General features: G+C 53.8%; 1 protein-coding gene across 7 annotated transcripts in view; it reads left to right on the forward strand.

Annotated features, from left to right (window-relative positions):
- Window positions 1-17,525, forward strand: part of P2RY6 (pyrimidinergic receptor P2Y6) — a 33,114-nt gene extending 15,589 nt beyond the window's left edge. For 3 of the 7 annotated variants that reach the window (XM_025356996.1, XM_025356998.1, XM_025357000.1), the window contains 2 exons: window positions 15,431-15,516; window positions 16,206-17,525. In XM_025356996.1, the coding sequence (XP_025212781.1) occupies window positions 16,240-17,226 (987 nt within the window). In that variant the 5' untranslated portion in view covers window positions 15,431-15,516; window positions 16,206-16,239 and the 3' untranslated portion in view covers window positions 17,227-17,525. Of the gene's footprint in view, window positions 1-9,080; window positions 9,111-12,474; window positions 12,614-15,430; window positions 15,519-16,205 lie in introns of those variants that run through there. The other 4 variants (XM_025357002.1, XM_025357003.1, XM_025357001.1 and 1 more) reach the window with 4 other exon arrangements.
- The last annotated feature ends 440 nt before the right edge of the window (window positions 17,526-17,965 follow it).

A 17,965-nucleotide genomic window follows, 5' to 3' on the forward strand; every position in this document is an offset into this window, starting at 1 on the left:
TTTACAATGGGAGTTGGCCAGCCACAGATGTGGGGAGAGAGAAATCCAGTGATGGAAACAGCACTGACGAGGGGGAAAAGAAGAGCAGGAACTGAAAGTAAATCAGAGCCCAGCAGATCGCGTGCAAGGGGCAGGAGTGGGAGCTGAGGGTGGAGAGGTCAACAGGAACTGGGTTTGCCTTTATCCTCAGGCACTGGGAAGACATAGAGAGAGCGTAGAAAGAGAAACAGTGAAGTCAGACTTTTGCTGAGCAAGGGTCCATCTGGCCACAGAAAGGGGCTGGACTGGCCCTGGAGATGGAAAACCAGAAAGCATGAGGAGGCTGTGGTCTAGGTCGGAGGAGGGGCCACGGGCTGAGAGAAGAGGAGTCTGAGATGTGAAAATGGAGCACAAACAGGGCTTGGTGATTGACATGAAATGGGACCTCAGTTTTTCCACCAGAGAAATTGCAAGTCCTGCCCTGCTGGCCTCTCCAGGTGGGATTAGAGGACAGCAGGCACTTGGCACTGACTACTCGAAATGGCTGGTAACTGTGTCTGCTATATCAGCTCATCCGCATCCGCTCCCTCAGCCCATCCTCATGCCCTAGTACAGTCCAGGTCAAGCATAGACCAGACACTCAGGGTGCTAGGTCAAGTCTGTAAACTCCAAGAACCAGAGTGGGGCTTCACCACCCAAGCCCACCCTGGAAGAGCCAGTGGGGCACAGACTAGCTGAGCTGTGCTGAGGACATCTGGCTCCCCTGGGCAGGGTGGGGCCTCCATCCAAGAAGGGACCTGCCCACATCCACAGCGATCTGGGGCAGATGGCACATGGTTCCTTCCTATTCTATCCTGCTCAGCCATGGCTTACAGACACAGGCTAGGATGAAAAGGAAGTGACTCCTGGGAATGGTGCTGGGCACGAGGGCCAGGCAGAAGCCAGACGGTGGTGCCATTAGAGCTCCACCCCTCACCAGCTGAGTGTCCTCAGGAACTGAATCCAGCTGCCCAGGGGCAAGGCCAGGCCTCGGGGCCAGGTATTCTGTCTCCCACAGCTGACATCGCATGTCCAGATGGTTGTGCTATCCCAGGAACCGAATGTCTCTCCTCTCTTGGTCTCAGTTTCCTTCACTGCAAAATGGGTGCAAAGGAGAGGAGAGAACTCTGGAAGCTCTAAGGGCTCCCCTCCCCAGTCTGTCTGATGGAGGAGGGCCTGCATGGGTCTGGCAGTTGGAGCAAGTCATCCTTTTACTCCTCCAAGTCTCCCGCTATCAAAGCCATTCCTTTGCTGCCCCTGGAGAGGAGAGCCAGGCTGGAGCAGCAGGCTTGGTGACAGGACACAGAGATAGGTGGCTGCCCACAAGCTCCATGCAGGGCTACAGCATCCTCTTGCCTGCTCTGGACCTCAGTTTTCCACCTGTGGCCTGAGAGCTGGTGTGGGACATCTGTCTTTCCAGTACTCTGGCTGTAAGGGCTTGTTAGGGGGCAGGGAAGACTGCTGTGAGCCTATCATTTGAGATCCTTGACGTGAGTCTACCACAGGCTGGTCACTGGAGCTCCCCATCCCATGGCCACAACCCCATTTTAGGCTCTATTTTCTCTGAATCTAACCACAACCAATTCATCGTTCAACTAGCAGCCTTCTAAGTCTCAAATTTGATCATGCCTCTGCCCTGCTTTAGAAAGGGGTCTCCCAATGAGGACTTTCTTCAGCTGGCACCCTCAATGCAGAGGCCACATGTGTAGCCTGTCATTTTGAGGCCTGTTGGGCCTGGACCTAATGACCCCACGGTCTTACCTCCTGCAGGGCCCCTCAGCACTTGCAAATACAAACACATGCAGGTACTCTGAGGTCCCACATCTCCAGCAGATCTCCCTGCCTAGAGCACCTGCCTTTTCCTTTCCACACTGCACCAAAGAATCATCTCCTCCACGGAGCCTTCCTTGATACCACAGACTGGGTTGGAGACCTCCTTTGTCTTCCCAGAGACCCATGGGTGTACATCTTCATCTGTCTTTTCCGCTAACAGGGGCTCCTCAAAGGACAGAATCCAGAGAGGTGCCTGCACATTGTGAGACTCCTTGTAAATGCATGGCGAATGAATGAATGAATGGAGAAGGGAGGGAGGGAGAAAGGAAGGGAGCAAGGCTTGCAAGGGAGGTCATTTCTCATGAGTTTGGCTGATCTATGATAAAATTATGGGCGATAATAGAAGCCCCACTGAGCAAATACTTACTGTGCACCAGATATTGGGCTAGGTGATCTAGATCCACTATTTCATTTGAGCCCCCAGTGATGCTGTGACTGTTGACAGTATTTATACTCTGAGGCTCAGAGAGGTAAAATCACAGCTCATAAGCTGTGGAGTCAGGACGGGAACCCCCATATATCTGTTGGGTGCCAAGCTTTGCAGAGGGAACAGTGATGGGTGACAGAGGGGTACAAATGCTGGGATTGAGCATTTGGATCTAATTCCATGGTCTGGGGCTTGAAGAACTCTGGGTTTTCTGGGGAGCTCTGAGGACATACCTGTTCCAGGAGGGAATCCTCACATTTTGTGTCCCCAGGGGCAGTGCCAGGGAGTAATCTGGGGAGCCGTGTACCCCCACCCCCACCTGCTCCATAAGCAATGACCCCTCCTATTCTGTGACAGAAACCATTGATGTTTTCTCAAACCAGTGTCATGAGCCATGCAAAGGTATCATCCCAACCAGTCACCTCCCTAATCCCCTGCTAAACAGACGTCCTGGAGGTGCCCCTGCCAGCCCTGATCCCCACCCACCTTCCAGGCAGAGTCCAGGCCCTCTCCTGGAAGCCAGAGAGGTGGCTCTCCTCCCCAAGCCCTGCACCAGCCCTGAGTGGTACTCAGGGATGTCAAGCCCAGTCATCCTCAGTGGCCTGTTTTCTCCCCAAGGCCTGTGTTGTCAAGATCACTTTGGAGATTTCCTTGTGGATGGAGCTCAGGCAGTCGATCGCTCCTTGGTTCCATCTTGCCAACCTCACCGAGAAGACAGAGTACCCACTGCTCTTCCCGGAGCTGGGCCCAAAGGCTCCTTGCTCTGCCCTGGGCCTGACTGTAAGGGGGTGAGAAATGGGTACAGGGAGGAAGTAGAGGCAGGGCTTGTGGGTGACTCTTCCAGAAGCTTGATTGTGCAGGGAGGAAGAGGAACAGACGGAGAGGCACGAGAGGTCAAGGAAGACATTTTGCTCAGATGAGAGAGAGAGACTGGGGAGTGGAGAGTGTTTGGGCTGAGGGGAAGGAACAAGCAGATGCAGCACGGGGAGGGTGCTGAAGAGGGGGCAGGAGGCGGTACCTGGGGTCCCGCGGGGCTGTGGAGGGGTGAGGAGAGAAGGTGCAGACATGGGGTTTATTTGGGCAGTGGAAAACTGAAGGCAGCCCCTCTGAAAGCCTGTCTGCTCTGAAGGAGGAGTTGAGGGCTGGTAGGGTTGAGGGTATGGGACTGACAAGAAAGATGGGGCCAAGGCTTAGAAGGGAGAGGAGAGAGGATGCCCTAGGGCAGACAGAAGTTTGGGGACCCAGCCAAGTGGGGCAGTGACAGGGTCTGCAGGGCCTTAGGCACTCAACTGAGTCATGTCCTCCAGCTCCACTCAGCCCCACGGTGCAGGACGGAGCAGTCTGGTGGCACCATGAATGAAGGACACGAATTGATTGGTTGTGTTCATGGGAATCCTGGGTCCTGGGAGGGAGGCCTAGGCTGGCAAGGGAAGGAAAAGAAGCCAGAAAGATTCTGGGCCGGGGCCCCAGTGCAGAGGGAGTGATCCTGTGCAGGGAGGTGAGACTGCCAGAGAAAAACCTCAGACCGGGCAGGAGGGAGATGCAGGCTGCCCAGCCCTGCCAGGCCAAGTCTTATTCACCCCTCTCAGCTGGGACTGTTCACAGCCCAAATCTCACACACACAGCCAGGCAGAAGCAGCCCCAGGGCTGGCTTAAAGGCCTTTGGTGCTCACATTTAATCTCTATTTGCTCCCAATCCCCAATAAACACATACTTTTTTTTTTTTTTTTTTTTTTTTTGAGACGGAGTCTCACTCTGTCGCCCAGGCTAGAGTGCAGTGGCAGGATCTCTGCTCACTGCAAGCTCCGCCTCCCGAGTTTACGCCATTCTCCTGCCTCAGCCTCCCGAGTAGCTGGGACTACAGGCGCCCACCACCTCGCCCGGCTAGTTTTTTGTATTTTTTAGTAGAGAGGGGGTTTCACCGTGTTAGCCAGGATGGTCTCGATCTCCTGACCTCGTGATCCACCCATCTCGGCCTCCCAAAGTGCTGGGATTACAGGCGTGAGCCACCGCGCCCGGCCAAAACACATACTCTTAAGTACAAACTACAGCTTCCTATATGAACAGCCTCAAGCAAAGTCCCCCGTGCAGCCAGTCCTCTCTGTGTAGACATAATTGAACCACCTCTGGAATTTATTTGTTCATTCACTCAATAAATATTTATTGAGCACCTACTATATGCCAGACACTGTCCTAAGTATATGCAGCAGTGAAAAAAACACGAAAACCCCTGCCCTGGTGGAGTTTATGTTCCAGTCAGGAGAGAGAGACAATAACCAATAAATAAGTAGAACAGTGTATTAAAAGATTTTAAATGCTAAGGAGAAAAATATAGCAGAGAAGGGGCATAGGAATCACACGTGTGTATGTGCTGGGTAGGAGATTATAATTTTAGCTTGGAGTGGTAGGAGAAGGTCCCATGGAGAAGGTGTCATTTAAGTGACCACCTGAGGGGGTCTGTCCTGCATCCTTTTTTTGAGACAGGGGCTCGCTCTGTAGTCCAGGCTGGAATGCAGTGGTGTGATCATAGCTCACTGCAGCCTCAACCTCCCAGGCTCAAGCGATTTTCCCACCTCAGCCTCCCAAGTAGCTGGGGTTACAGGCACACACCAACACACCCAGTTAATTTTTAAACATTTTTTGGTAGAGACAGGCTTTCTCTATGTTGCCCAGCCTGGTCTCGAACTTCTGGGCTCAAGTGATCCTCCCGCCTTGGCCTCCCAAAGTGCTTAGATTCCAGGTGTGAGCCACCGCACCCAGCCTGTCCTGTGTTCTTCATGCACACTCCACAGCGGGAGCCACCTGTTGCCTGCTGACCTCCTACATTGCACTTTGAATGAGGTAGTTGCCCCTGACTTTGATCTCTTCCTCCCAGGCCACCCCTCAGACACCCACAAAGCCCTCTTCTTCCCACACTGGACTGGCCAGAAATGGGCCAGTTTGAGGGTGAAGATTTGGGGTTTGGAGGCAGGCAGTTCAGCTGATTGGAAGATCACTGACGGATTGGTGGCCCTGGCAAGTAACTAAGCTGTTGGGGGCTTAGTTTCCTCCTCCCAAAAGAAGAGACCATGCCCCCTTTACAGGCCCCAGGCAGGCAATGAAACAGGACAGAGGGTAGCAAAGGGTTTTGTCTTCAGGTTTGAAAACAGTCACAGACCACAGCCTCATCTTTGAGGATCCACCACTAGGTCTCCTGGGGCCTGGACATGTGCCTGAAATTGCCTGGTGAGAATGAAAACCAATAGATGGATGGTCTTGGGACAATCTCTGCAGGGTGTCCTGGGGCAGCCAAGCTCTATGGCCCCAGGGGCAAGCTGGACCGGTGTGGGAGAGCAGTCACTAGGGACAGATCTCGGGGCTTGGTGTGACAAAGCATATCTCCCAGTGAGCTTTCTCAAGGTGGAATGCAGTGGCCTAGGAGAGGAGTGAGCTCTCTGTAATGGGAAGTATGCAGGCAGGGGCCAAATAAGCCCAATCAGGAAGGCTTCAGAGAGCCCCCTTCTCTGGGGGGATGGTGGGGAGACCTCTGGGTCGGATGACCTTAAGGCCTCCCTAGCCTTGACTGTTTGGAACTCAGAGGCCTGTCATTGACCCCTGGGTCCAGCTGGATGTCTTATCACTGCCAGGTGGGCTCAGGCCCTAGGAAGAGCTAGGGACGATCAGAGCAGGAATCAAGGCAGGGGCTGCCTTTCACGGGAGGGGAGGAGTTCCTTGAGGCTCTCCCTCCACAGCCAAACCTTACCTGTACGAGTTGTGGACAAAACTGCCTACCTTCGGGCCTCAGGGTCTACCTGGGAAATTTTTGGGCAGGATCATAACCCACAATAGCCACTTGGCAGGGTTGGTGGCCTGCCTTTCCTGAGGTGGGGACTGAGGGACCCAAGTAGTCTCAGAGGTGCTACTCCTGAACCCATTACCTTCATTCTGCTTGACAAATCTCCACATCAGCCAAAACAAAGATTTAAAAAAAAAAAAAAAAAAAAAAAAATGGAACCAGGCAGCACCAAGGACAGAGCCCCGGGACTCATCTTTATAGACTGGATCCAATCATCTAACATTTCCCAGTGCCTCTTGGGAGCCAAAGCCTGTACTCCTCTCTGAGGCCCCAGAGGCAAAGCAGACCTTGTCCCCAGTTCCTAGCACAGTTAGAGAAGGAAAGGGAGGGAGTCTGACACTGCCCCTTTGGCTGGTCTTCTCTGCCCTGACCCCTGACCTCCATTTCTTTGTCCTTTCTTAGGCTACTCTTCCTGAGAAACAGGGTGTCATGGTGGGTTTATAGTGCACTTTGGGCAAGTTCCTAACCTCACTGGCCTCAGTTTTCCCGTAGGGAAATGCCACCTCTCTTCCTGGGCACAAGGTGCAGATCTACAGGCAGGACTCCTAGTTTCATGTGACAGAATCCGAGGTTAAATGGATTGAGGCAAAAAGGGAGTTTATCAGCTCATGACACCAAAGGTAAAACCTCAGGCACAGCTGAAACCAGGCACTCAGTGCTGTTCTCAGGAAACGATGCATCCCTGTCTATCATCTCTGCCATTCCCTGGCTTTTTATGTGGACAGTCTTCTCCCTGGTGGCAGTATCTCCATCGCCCAGGACAGTGCCTGGAACTTAGTTCACTTGGCTCCAGCAGCTCCTGCCTCGCTTTCTACTAGCTTTGCAAATGCTGTGGAAGACCTGTCTCCTTCCCGATGCCCCAGTAAAAGCACCAGAATTGACTCTGAGGCATGCAATGAAGATCACTCCTCCACCCCGAGCCAGTTACAGGCCTGAGGGGCTCACTCTTCTCTCATTGGCAGGCTTCAATCACAGACCCATCACTCCCAGATCCCCAAGACTCTAGATGGGAGAAGGGGGATCCCCTAAAGGAAAATCAGAGGGCAGGGTCGTCATCATAAGAGCGGATCTGGGAACTGAGTGGGAAGAAGCTACAGAGGGGCTGAACAATGACTGCTAGGCTGGCCAGGTGGCTGGACCTGGGCCATCTGTTCCCCCACAGACTGAAGCCTGGTTATCTGGGAGGATGGGCAGATCCTTAAGGCACTAACTGAGGCCATCAGCCAACTGTGCTACTTGCAGCTAAGCAGCAGGTTCCTTCTTGAAGGGAGAACCACGTAGCCTCTCCCACAAGGAGACAAACAAATGGGATGGCCTGGTGGTCCAAGCAAGGCACAGAGAGCCTCTCCAACTATCTCCAGGGGAGAGTTTTTTAGGAGACCCTGGGGATCTCCTAGAGCACTGGGTGGAAGGTGCGGTGGCCCTATAGGCGTGGACTTATAAGGGCTGGGCACCACAGGCCGTCCCTCTGCTCACTGGGGGCTGCCCTGTCACAGCTGCTCCCTGGGCCTCTGTGCTATCCACAGTTCCTCAGTCTCAGGGCTGCCCTTGACCTCTCAGCCTTGTGCCCACTGGGGCCGTGTGGCCTCTAACCCTCTTCATTCACATTCCCAAGAAAGAACCTCTTGCTAACTTTGCGATGCCTCAGTCACCTCCTTTGTAAAGTGGAAACAGTAGTTTTGAAGAGTGAATGAGACAAGGCACATTAAGCATTTTGCACAATGCTTGGTTCATCATCAGTGCTCAATTAATACATGTGTCCAGGTTGTGGTGGGGCTTCTGGGTGCACTCTTGGGCAGCTGGGGCCCCTCATACATAGTGGGGTCTTGGGAGATGTAAGTTCCATCTTTGCTAAGCTTGAAGAGGCTGGAGAGAAACCAAAGGAAGCAGCCCCAACCCCCAAAATTCCCCAAAGCTGCAGCTTCCTCTTCCTTTCACTGAAAATGGCTGTTTCAGTTTTAGATTTAATTCCTGTTGAGCAGGAGGTGAGAAGGGGAAGTGGGAAAGGAGAAGAGAAATCAGAGCCCCTGCCTTCCATGTTCTCTTCTGCCAGGTTTGTCATTCTGGAGCCAGCCAGATGCCACAGGTAGGACCAGAACTCCTCCAGGTGAGAGGACTATGCTTCCCGCCCTCTGTCGTCTGGGTGCCAGGGAGGCACTTGCATTAGGAACCTGGCCTCAAGCTGGCCTCAGGTGGGCTCCAGGGCAACCCTGCCTCAGGCTAGAGGCAGTTCCAGAGTCAGGATTGGGTTGATGACTGGGGCACAGAGGGTATAGTGACTCTGTATGGTAGGTAGGCACCATAAGTAGCCCTGTTTACTCAGACTCAGAGAGGGTAGGTGGCTTACCCTAGGTCACACAGCAATTTGGTGGTCAATCCCAGCCTGTCTGACTCCTTAGGGGAAGGAAGCTAACTCTTGACCCTTGGCATCCTGTGCCCTTGCTGCTAACTCACTGGTCAGGGGCCCAGCAAGGGGGTTTCCAGGCCTTTATTTCCCAGCAGGCAGGCAGGCCAAGGTTAGGAAGCCTCTTCCACATCCAGCTTGGTCTGAGCTGGTTCCTGCCTCAGCTGGCTGGCAGACAGTGACTCAGGCTTCCAGCTCCTGCCTTTGGCCAACAGATCCCCTCATCCCTGCTAGATATGAAGGCCTCAGGGGATGGGGGAGGCTCTGGGGTCACGTAAAGTTTATCCTGAGACCATAGGATCTAAGCAGCCTGAAGGGCTGGGCCCCTTGTCATTTCTTCCTATGTCCATACTGAATTGCTCCTGCTCTAGAACTGACACCATGGTTGTTACCCCAACTGAAAAAAGGAAACTGGAAGAGGCCGTCCCTGCTGTGAGGTGAGGGGCTGCCGTGTTTTGCCAAAGGTGTACCTGGGGTGGAGATGGGTGGTGGATACCTGGGGCCAGGGCCTCTACCTCAGACAGATAAGGCTTGGTGCTGACCCTGTTGTCCCTGCCATGTCCCCAGTGGCTCCTGTGACCACACTGACCAGGGTGAGGACCTGAGAATGAGAGCTTGAGCTCATCTGGGGAGGGTGAGTGGAAGGAAGGTTGGGGAGTGGGTCAAGAGGAAATGAGACCGGAAACCCAGTCCGGAGGCTGCTCAGTGCCAGCCCTGAGGGGAGGCCCCCCACTGTGGTCAGACCAGCCTTGCCCTCACCCCTCCCTGGCTGTGTGACAGAGTGGGGCTGGCTGTCCGCTGGTGCCATCTCATGGCTACAGGGTCTCAATGCAGGAAAGACCCAACTCCCCTGAGAATCCCCTGGTTTGAGCATCTGAGCTCCAACTTAGGGGGAACAATGAAGAAGGGGGCCTTAGAGTCAAGAAGAACGTACTGAAATGCCACCTGGCTGGGATAGCTTGGAAAACTCACTGGCCCTTCCTGAGTCTTAGTTTCTTCATATGTAAAGGGGAGGGAATAATCCACTCCCCACCAAATTGCCCAGGACTGCAGATAAAACATCTGGCACAGAATAGGCATTTAAGAAACAACACTGGCCAGACACGGTGGCTCACGCCTGTAATCCCAGCACTTTGGGAGGCCGAGGCAGGTGGATTACCTGAGGTCAGGAGTTCAAGACCAGCCTAACCAACATGGAGAAACCCCATCTCTACTAAAAGTACAAAATTAGCCTGGTATGGTAGCACATGCCTGTACGTCCCAGCTACTTGGGAGGCTGAGGCAGGAGAATCACTTGAACCTGGGAGGTAGAGGTTGCAGTGAGCCAAGATGGTGCCATTGTACTCCAACCTGGGCAACAAGAGTGAAACTCCATCTCAAGAAAAAAGAAAAGAAAAGAAAAAGAAAGAAGAAAGAAAGAGAGAGAGAAAGAGAGAGAGAGAGAGAAAGGAAGGAAGGAAGGAAGGAAGGAAGGAAGGAAGGAAGGAAGGAAGGAAGGAAGGAAGGAAGGAAGGAAGGGAGGAAGGGAGGAAGGAAGGAAGGAAAAGAAAGAGGGAGAGAGACTGGCCGTGGCCGGGCATAGTGGTGCATGCCTGTAATCCCAATACTTTGGGAGGCCAAGGAGGGAGGATCTCTGCCAAAAGAAGGCTCCACGTTGGAGGTTTCGTGATGGGCCAGCCCCTCTCAGGCCTCTCATCTGAAGGCCCCTCTTTGCAGAGCTCATCCATTGCTCTGGCTTTTATATTTATTAATTTCTCACAGAGGTTAAGCTCATTCCCCACTTCTGTGCCTTTGCCCACAGTGGACCTCCTGCCTGTGATGCCCTCTTCAGCCTTGTTATGAGTCCAGGTCCCTCTGGTCCTTTAGTGCCCAGCAGTGGACATGCTTTCTCCATGAGCTTTACAGGTTACTCCCTCCCAGGTGCACCCATGACCCCTCAGACCTGAGTGCTCCCTCCCAGGCCCCGTCCCCTCCTCTAGGCCTAGCCAGGTCCATGGGCAAAGCTAAGGCCCAGTGAGAGCAGGGCAGTTCCTTGGCTCCGATTCAGTCATCCTTAAATTCTTTGAAGTCCCAAGCCCTAGGATGCTGTAGTTCCAAGGTCCTGAGAGCCCTCAAACCTAGACTCTGTTAGGAAGGCAAAGAACTAAAAGGCCAGTGGGTAATTGGTATTCAGTGGTTGTTGAGGTGCCAGGCCAGGCCTCTTGTATGCCCTTGAACCCCTGAGAAGAGGGTGGGAAAGGGGCAGCTGGCCTTAGTTTCTTTCTCCATCTGTCAAGTGGGACCCCATGAGCCTTTTCTTCCCCTCTGAGGTTAGTCCAAGTGCCCTTATCTGAGCGGAGCAGTGGGATTAGGGGTCTCCAGATCTGCACGTCTGGGCGGATAAGACATGATAGGGACAGCTTTGTGTTTCCCATCCATCCAGGTTGCAGGGACTGAGACCACTTAGGCTTCTTACCCAAGCCCTGCCCTGCCCTGCCTTGGGGACAACACCTCCCAGGAGCCCTCAGATCTGTTCCCATTCCTGGGACAGTGACCCAGCCTGCTGGGAGTGGCTGTGGGAGGTTGTCCCAAGGACCCAGCAAAGGACTGGCTGCTGAGCTGAAGGCCATCTTGCTCTCCTGGGCCACAGCACAGGTCAAATCCAACCAGGAGGTCCACACTCAGCTGGCAGAAGTGACCTCTTAGCACAGGCCTAAGCAAGCAGTAGGTGCTCAATCTGTGCACAACTGACCAAGTGTTTTATCAGAAGTTCAAACCTGATTTTTCTCAGTGTGATCCAAACTTTGGGTTCCCACTCTGTTCCTCAATCCCCTTGCCTATAAAAGTGGCTTTGGGGTGAGATCGGTACCTTTAAGGGCACCTTCAGCTCTGATGCTCTAGGCTCTAAGAGTCTCCTCTGCACCTCCCAGGGTAGAAGATGAGCCGCCCTGAGTGGCACTTTATCCTCCCAGCACACTGGTGGTCAGTATGACCATATTCTACCCAGGAGGCTCAGAGAAGGGAAGGGGCTTATCTAGTCAGTGATTGGGGGCAAAGGTGGAGTAAGAACCTGGGCCTCAAACTCCCAGGGCAGCATTCTTTCCCCACACAATCCTCCCCTGCCACCCACCTTGCTACCTCAGCTGCTCCAAATCAAAGCCTACCTCCTCCAGGTCGCCCTCTTGGAATGCTGCTTCCCACTCTGGATCTGGCCTCCCCGGGACAATGAGAAGCCACATCTCCTGCTCTGGTCTCCTAACAGCTCTGAGGCCAGTTTGGTGGTGAGGAGGGGATGGGGAGGATGTGGCACAGGCAACTGGGTCCTCAGGGGCATCACATCTATCTCCACAGCCCATGTCCATCACTCCTTATGCGCCCTGCACCTGCTGTGTGGAAGAAGCAGTCGCTGTGAAATGGGGGAACGTAGGAGGATCTGGTGACACATAGTAGGTACTCGATAAATGTGTGTGGAGAAAAGGAGAAGAGGGAAGGAGGGAGGGAGAAGGGGGCTGAGTAAGTATGTACATAAGTGGATTGCCACACGGAGGGATGGGTAGATGGCCATGTTGGTGAGTGAGCTATTGAATGAGGGAAGGAAGGCTAGATGGGGGAGTGAATGGCTGGGAGGAGGAATGGACACCCCGTGGCTCTGAGTGTTATAGCTAAAGGAGGAGCCACGAGCTCTCTAATCACTGCCCTACCCATTTGACAGCTGCGAAGACTGAGAGATGGCTGAGCAGAAAGAAAATTGCTGGTTCTATGGGGCTGACAGCCTCTGGTTCTCCCCTACCCCTCCTCCTCTGCCCCATCCCCCTCTTTCCCCTGCTGGGGTAGAGGAGTGTTCCGGGAAGGACGCCTTTTTTCCACCTCCTTGCTCCTCTAAGCCCAGTTTCCGCCAGGCGCTAGGCGTGGTGTTGGGGATGGCAGGGAGCCGGTGGCCCCCACAGAGACTCTTTTAGTCAGAGACAGTCCTGCCAGGAAACAGAGGAAGCTGCTCACCCTGTCAGATGAGCTGCAGCCTAGCTGAGGGCAGGAGAGTGGGGAGCCTCAGGTCTGGCTTCCCTTTGCCCCTACACACTTGGGACCACCAGCGTGCTGCAGGGACAGGAGGCTGCCTGTGAGTGTCAGTGCATCTTGGGGCCATGGGCCAGTGCAGGGGTTGTGGGGGGTGGGGGGTGGGTGGACACAAGGAACTGTGACTTTGGGCAGGAAGGCTGGGTTCAGCATTGACTTAAAGGAGGCCCACAGAGTTAGGAGGCCCAGAGGAAGGGATTCCACCCAACTGGGGGGATAAAAAAAGGAAGAAGCAAGGTGAGATCTGGAGCTAGATAGATACTTAGGGTTTTGATAAATGGAGATTAGTTGGATGGCACTTTGTGTGAAGGGAACAGTGGAGATGGGGAGGCTGGAGAGGGAGTCTGGCTCTCTGGCTGCCACTGGCTATGTGGGAGTCTCCACGTCTTGGGAATGTGTGACAAAAGAGGAAGGGGCAAGGGCAGAGTGGCCTTGGTGTACTTCAGATAGGGCTGGAGGGCTTGGCAGGGGTCTTGAATGTCAGGAAAAGGGTTTGGGCCTTTCCCCCAAAGGGCAGAGGAATGGAGAGAAGGATGTAGTCAGAGCCACTTGTTAGCAAGCCCCCCGCACCATGGGCAGAGTCCAGCCCAGGAAGAGGCTGGGGTCTGGTCTGGTCCAGAACTTAGGACCCAAGAGCTAGTGACAGATGTCAGCGCCAAGGTCAGCTGCTGCCTGGAGGTGGGAGCCAAGAGCACCCTCCTTGAGGCCAGCCCCTGCCAGGAACTGGGAGAACAGCTCAGCTCTCCTAGGTCCTCAGAAAATAGACAAAGGAGCCGGGGTGATGGTCAGGCCTCTTTCCTGACACAGCCCTGAAGGTTTTCCCAGACAGCTGTGCGCTGGGTCCCCTCCTGCAGCCCTCTGCCTCCTTCCAAGAGGGAGGGGAGGGGGTCCCAGGAGGATCAGTCTCACCAGGGTGTGCGAGTGGCAGACTGCTGTCCCCACTCATCTGAGACAGAGGGCTGTCCCTGGGGGTGGGATCTGAGGGTGAAGGCCTCCTAAAGGAAGGTTGAGGGATGCAGCACCCCTCTAACATGTTCTCCTCCTCACCACAACCCTCTTCCCTTGCAGACTGGTCTCCTCAGACCCTGTGTGAGGAGAGGGGTCAGGGAGGGGCAGAGGCTGCGTCTCAAAGGCCAGCCCCACGGAACCAGCAGTTTTCTTTTTCCTCAGATTTCTTTGTCAGACCCTGTGTGAGAGGAGATTGGTCTGCAAGAACAGAGGGTTATGGTGAGGAGGGGAACACGGTAGAGGGGTGCTGTGTCCCTCAACCTTCCTCCTCACCCGGAGTGTCCTCCCACCCTTGTCCACCCATGGAAATCCTGGTCAACCACCCAGGCCTTGCTCTGTCTTTCATTCTGCTCTGAAAAGTCTCTTCCACCAGGTGGTTCACACTGGTCTCCTCCATCAGACTAGCATATCTGTATCTGTATCCCCATATCTCCATGTCCACCTATACACTATGCCCTCATGTATCTAGCTGGTAGAGAGGACTCAGTGAATCCCTGTCATGTGGAAACAAGAGAATGAGAATGGCCCGAACCAATGAATGAAGAGATGAGCGGACGTTCTCTGCCTGTGCTCATCCTGGCTTCATGGCTATGCTGTGGGGGGCGGCTATGTTTCTTCCTCTGGTCTCCTCGTCGTTCCTACCTTGTCCTAGCTGGGCACCCAGCACTCCTAGCATACGGTCTAAAGCCCCACAAAGAATCTTTGGTAACTGAGGGTGACATGGGATGTGGGCTGCAGACAGAGAATCCAACATTATCCTTTTGCCCAGAATTGGGGTAAAATAGCTTCACCAAAATGAAATTGTAAGTTGGGAAGAATGTATTTTTCTCTAATATAACTTTTTTAAATCCCATAACCTTACTTAGTAGGTATATTAAGAACAGAAAACACTTGGCCCCATGCCAGGCACTGATCTTCACAACAATCTTATAAGGCAGGTACTATCTCATCTCATTTTACAGATGGGGAATCTGGAGGACAGAGGTTAACTAGTATGCCCAAGACCACATAGCTCATCCGTGGCATAGCTGGGACTTGAACCTAAGCATCTGGACCAGAGTCCGTATACTTTGCCTGAACCCTTTACCACCCACTGAGTGCATTTGCAGGACTTCATATTTTTTCTGGGCCTCAATTTTTCCCGTCTGTAAAATGGGAAAAGAGGAGGATTAGATTCATTATCTCAAAGGCCCATTGGATTTTAGTTGTAAATTTTCTCTAGACACCAGTAATATGGCAATGTCAGTTTAGAGGTGAGTGTCTAGCAGTCAGACTTACCCCATCAGGGAACCCCTTAGGGTATTTGTGCTGCTGGCTCTCCCAAAACCCAGCCCGAAAGAATGAGAGGAGGGACAAGATGTAGAATGCAATGGCATGGCATTTATTGAGCACTACTGAATGTCATCACCACACATTTCACTGATGAGGACGCTGGCCACATCACTTATGAGGACACTGTGACATGACCTGTTTCACACAGCACGTAAGTGGGGGAGCAACATTTAAACCCAGGCCTGCCTAGCTCTGAAGTTGGTCATGTAAACTCTACATCCCATGTCTGTGGGCTACACTAAGCTGCCTTTTCTGGACTGGGCAGTTGGGTTCTGGTTCTGACTCTGCTCTGACTTACGAAGAAAGGAGCAGTCCCTGCCCCTCACTGTGCCTGGATTTCCATCTCTGTAAAGTAAACAGATGACTTGGTCCCTCACCCATCCGCCTTCAGGGACGTTGTTTTCACTCTGGGCACTAGCAGGCGCTGTGTTGTCAGAGGCTCTGCCAAACCTGCCTTTGTAGCCTCAAGTGGAACCAGGCCTTGGGGAACTGGGTATCACCTCCTTCCCCTATTTTACAGATAACAAGACCTCTGCCAGAAGAACCATGGCTTTGAAAGGTGGAGTTCAGGCTGAGGAGATGGGTGCGGTCCTCAGTGAGCCCCTGGTGTGTGGACCTTTCATATTGGTTAACTAAGAGTTATCAGGGCCCTTTCTGCCCCACACCCTGGACTAAGACCAGAGAGACACCGGACCTGGCCCCTCTCCTCAGGCAGGTCCCAGTCTGTGAGAGACATGCGGATCCACCATGACCAGAGTCTCCACACCCCAGGGAGCCCCTGGCAGCCCTGCACAGCATGATTTAGTGCTTCTAACCTCTTGACATCCCTGAGAGGCAGGCGCCACATTCCCCCTTTTCTTAGGTGAAATGAAATCATCACCTCAAAGTCACATAGCAAATACATAACAGAGTTGGGATTCAAACCCAAGTCCATCAATCTCCACTAACAGAGAAAGAAACATATGATCAGGGCTTTGAAGAATGAATAGAAGTTCACTTGGAAGGCTGAAGGAAAAAAAAAAAAAATATATATATATATGTATATACACACACATACATACATACACACACACGCACACAAAATGAATCAGATTGTTCCCAAGCGTGAGCTTTATTGTATCACAAATTTTCTCGAAGTGAGGGCTCTGTGGGGCTTCATGGGGTGGTTAGAGTAGCAGAGTTGACAAAGTTGGTGCCCTCACTATTCAGACACGGAGATCAGGGCCCGAGGAGGGGCAGGGCCTGCTGGGTGGTGAGTGAGCATGTCACTGACAGGCTGTGTATTGCTTTCCCAGCCTCCCTGAACATAGGAAACTCACCTGAGCAGCCATGGAGTGGGACAATGGCACAGGACAGGCTCTGGGCTTGCCACCCACCACCTGTGTCTACCGCGAGAACTTCAAGCGACTGCTGCTGCCACCTGTGTATTCGGCGGTGCTGGCGGCTGGCCTGCCGCTGAACGTCTGTGTCATTACTCAGATCTGCATGTCCCGCCGGGCCCTGACTCGCACGGCTGTGTATACCCTAAACCTCGCCCTGGCCGACCTACTGTATGCCTGCTCCCTGCCCCTGCTCATCTACAACTATGCCCAAGGTGACCACTGGCCCTTTGGCGACTTCGCCTGCCGCCTGGTCCGCTTCCTCTTCTACGCCAATCTGCATGGCAGCATCCTCTTCCTCACCTGCATCAGCTTCCAGCGCTACCTGGGCATCTGCCACCCACTGGCCCCCTGGCACAAACGTGGGGGCCGCCGGGCCGCCTGGCTAGTGTGTGTAGCCGTGTGGCTGGCTGTGACAACCCAGTCCCTGCCCACAGCCGTCTTTGCTGCCACAGGCATCCAGCGTAACCGCACCGTCTGCTATGACCTCAGCCCGCCTGCCCTAGCCACCCGCTATATGCCCTATGGCATGGCTCTCACTGTCATCGGCTTCCTGCTGCCCTTTGCTGCCCTGCTGGCCTGCTACTGTCTCCTGGCCCGCCGCTTGTGCCGCCAGGATGGCCCAGCAGAGCCTGTGGCCCAGGAGCGGCGTGGCAAGGCAGCCCGCATGGCGGTGGTGGTGGCCGCTGCCTTTGCCATCAGCTTCCTGCCTTTCCACATCACCAAGACAGCCTACCTGGCAGTGCGCTCAACGCCAGGCGTCCCCTGCCCTGTGTTGGAGGCCTTTGCAGCGGCCTATAAAGGCACACGGCCGTTCGCCAGCGCCAACAGCGTGCTGGACCCCATCCTCTTCTACTTCACCCAGAAGAAGTTCCGCCGACGACCACATGAGCTCCTACAGAAACTCACAGCCAAATGGCAGAGGCAGGGTCGCTAAGTCCTCCAGGGCCTGGGCAGCTTTCATGTTTGCCATTGTGTCCAGGGCACCAGGAGCCCCACCAACCCCAAACCGTGCAGAGAATTAGAGCTCAGCTCAGCTGGGCATGGAGTAAGGTCCCTCACAGGACCCAGAAGCTCACCAAAAACTATTTCTTCAGCCCCTTCTCTGGCCCAGGCCCTGTGGGCATGGAGATGGACAGACCTGGGCCTGGCACTTGAGAGGTCCTAGTCAGCCATAGAGAGCTGGGGAAACCACATTAAGGTGCTCACAAAAATACAGTGTGACGTGTACTATCATCAAGGGGTATGTTCCATGCTTTGAGTCACCAATGAAGCGGGTGAGGGAAGATGAGAGTGGGAAGTGAGAGCTTCTGGGAAGGGGCATTTGAGCTGGGTTTTGGAGGATGACTATGAGCTCTCTGGAGAGGAGTGATATTCCATTTATTTAGCAAGCCTTTACTGACACCTTGTGCTCAGGCTTGGGTTGGTTCTGGGGCCCTAGAAGAACCCGTCCTAGCCCTGGTCCATACAGGTTCCCAACTGCTGGAAGTACAGACTGGCACAGCAACATTAGGGTTGTGACAGAGGGAAGCATGGCTGCAGGGAGGGGGTACACAGAGGGTGTCCATGACCCAGTCCGAAGAGTCAGGAAAGAGCTCTCTGAGGATGGAGCATCTGAGCCAGATGTCAAGGGCTGAGTGGAAACTTGGCAAGCAGAAGTGGGGAACACTTTAGTG

Source organism: Theropithecus gelada, chromosome 14 (assembly GCF_003255815.1).
Source record: "Theropithecus gelada isolate Dixy chromosome 14, Tgel_1.0, whole genome shotgun sequence".
NCBI lineage: Eukaryota > Metazoa > Chordata > Mammalia > Primates > Cercopithecidae > Theropithecus > Theropithecus gelada.